The sequence below is a fragment of the Anoplopoma fimbria genome, unplaced genomic scaffold (assembly GCF_027596085.1).
Source record: "Anoplopoma fimbria isolate UVic2021 breed Golden Eagle Sablefish unplaced genomic scaffold, Afim_UVic_2022 Un_contig_11752_pilon_pilon, whole genome shotgun sequence".
NCBI classification, from domain to species: Eukaryota; Metazoa; Chordata; class Actinopteri; order Perciformes; family Anoplopomatidae; genus Anoplopoma; species Anoplopoma fimbria.
In genome coordinates, this window is record NW_026551018.1 from 1 (window position 1) to 2,421 (window position 2,421).

The 2,421-nt window shown below is 39.2% G+C and overlaps 1 protein-coding gene across 1 annotated transcript; it reads right to left on the reverse strand.

Annotated features, from left to right (window-relative positions):
* Positions 1–1,105: 1,105 nt before the first annotated feature.
* LOC129115360 (interferon-induced protein 44-like) lies at positions 1,106–1,955 on the reverse strand. Its single transcript, XM_054626911.1, has 4 exons — positions 1,926–1,955; positions 1,576–1,747; positions 1,365–1,465; positions 1,106–1,267 (listed from the first exon to the last, which is right to left on the reverse strand). The coding sequence occupies exons 1-4, from the start codon at positions 1,953–1,955 to the stop codon at positions 1,106–1,108; spliced, it is 465 nt and encodes a 154-aa protein (XP_054482886.1).
* Between the last annotated feature and the right edge of the window lie 466 nt (positions 1,956–2,421).

Below are 2,421 nucleotides of genomic sequence, written 5' to 3' on the forward strand. Positions count from 1 at the left end.
TTATTATTGCCTGTACTATTACGCTTATTGACTTGCTTCTACCCTGGAGTCTTTGTGCTTTCTCGCTTCGCAGGCTTCTATAAATCGTGGCTGTACCTGGACCGTGGACGTGCATCCTGCTACGGCCCTGCTGACACCGACTGCTACCACCATTATTATTACTAGTCACATTACTATTACTATTACCTGTACCATTAAGCATTTTAGCTTTACTTCCACCCTGAAGCCCTTTTGCTTTCTCGTTCTGCAGGTTTCCATGAATCGTTGTGGTACCTGGACCGTAGTCGTGCCTCCTGCTGTGAGCCGACTGACACCCACTGCTACTTCCATTATTATTATTAGTCACATTACTATCCCTATTTTCATGGCTATAATTCTACTGTAATAATTGCTGCTGTTATTATAAGTTGTCTTATTATATGAATCATTTATGTCATATACATTGAATGTGTTGTATCTCTGTTATGCTGTTCATTCTGTACACATGACATCTATTGCATTCTGTCCATCCTGGGAGAAGGATCCCTCCTCTGTCGTTCTCCCAGAGGTTTCTTCCTTTTTTCTCCCTGTTAAAGGGGTTTTTAGGGGAGTTTTTCCTGTGCCGATGTGAGGGAAGGACAGAGGATGTCGCATGTGCACAGATTGTAAAGCCCTCTGAGGCAAATTTGTAATTCTGGGCTATACAAAATAAACTGAAAAAAATTGAATTTTACCGTGCAAAAATAAAAGTAATCATGAACATTTAGACACGTCAGTCGTTAATCGTGTGAGTTGTTCGCATCACTAGTCATGTGAGTCTTGACTCACTCAGTAGTGACGTGTTAGCAAGTATATTAACATCACCCACTCTATTCCTAAACCTAACTAAGGGGTTTTGTTTACAAAACCACACTTTCTGTGAAGGAAGTTTATTTTAAAAAGACACTGCATGTGACGAGATGAAACGGACACCCCGCCCTGACACATAAAACACTGATGCTAGAGAGTACGTGGGCTTTATAGTTTGAGGCTTAAGGCCACTGACCAAGAGTCTGTATTTGACAAGTTGGGAGTAAAAATGTGGAAACTGGTGATCATACAAGGTTTGCCTTCGCAGTATGTAGGTCTACAGATTGTTGAGAAAGTCTTCTCCAGCGTTAATAATCTCTCTCAGCGTGCTCAGGATCAGCACATCAATGTCTTCATTTGTGTTGGTTTCTGAGTGGTAGTTCTTCACAAGAAAGAAGCAGTTCGGTGGCATGCCTATCAACATGCTCAATTCGTCGACCTAAGTAACAGCATTTCAGTTGATTAGTAAATGGCAAAGTAGAATAGATTTTTGTGCTCCAATTCAGAAAGTTACAAAATCACCAATAGAAACCTACCTTTTGCTTCAAGTCCTTGTGATTATATACTTTTTTTATGTCTTTTGTCAGCTGAGAATACGCTTTATCAACTTTGGTGAGAATAGCCAGTTGGGGAATTCCTGTCAAGACAGAAATCTATTCAGTATTTGCTCTGCTGGTATTTTCATCATAAAACCAGACCTGGTTCCATGAGTGCACACAATTCAACCATTGTGATGTCTGCTCTTACCCATTTCACTGGCTGCTTCTCTGACTTCTCTCATCTTCTTCACAACTTCTGGACTCATTAAAGAAACATTGTCAGCAGGAACGACACAAACCAGGACGTGAACTCTGTCGTCCAGAGTCGGACATGAGTTGTAGTCATCATCATCATCCTGAAATTGGACTTCAGGATCGAACTATAAGTAACATTTAAAAAAGAGAAACTAATATTCACTATTTCATAGAACAGTTAAAATATAGCTTTTGACACAATAGTTAACTTTGAAAAAAAAGAGTTGATTGCAAAACAGTAAAAAATAAAAAAAAAAAGAAAAGTACACATCTTAAATAATGTCAGAGTTCAAAGTGTCGTACCTTGTAACCGTCAGGAACATGTCCCTTCATGGCCAGTTTCACGTCTTCCTAACTCCTCTGTTAGTCATTTTCTCAAAGCCCATGATGTCATTGAAAATGAAAGAGTAAAACCTATCTCGGCCTTTGTGGATTTTATAAGCCGTGTACTGTGAAACAGAAGGTGTAATCATTTGCATCACTTAAGCAAATCCATGATAAATTTGCAATTTAAAATGTTAAACGGACATTGCTTCTTCCGAGAAAACAGCAGGGGGGGGCTTTAGATTAAATTCTAGGTACCAACAAATAACTGCATTTGTAAACCAATTACTGTTATGATACAGGTGGAGCACAATTGCAGGAGACGAGGTGGGTGAAGTTGTAACAGAGGAATTTATTCTTATAAAAAACACAGGGATCCAGCAGCACAAAACGAACGTAAAGCTTGACTTTGGATAAATAACTCAGAAGACCTTTTTCAGGTAATGAACTCAAAGTCCATAAAACATTCAAAGGG

Coding starts and splice junctions, on each gene's coding strand:
- LOC129115360 (XM_054626911.1), bottom strand. CDS start 1,955: ATGAAGGGACATGTTCCTGACGGTTACAAG. Junction 1,748..1,925: donor ATGTTCCTGACGGTTACAAG/GTACGACACTTT, acceptor TGTTACTTATAG/TTCGATCCTGAAGTCCAATT. Junction 1,268..1,364: donor ACAAGGACTTGAAGCAAAAG/GTAGGTTTCTAT, acceptor GCTGTTACTTAG/GTCGACGAATTGAGCATGTT.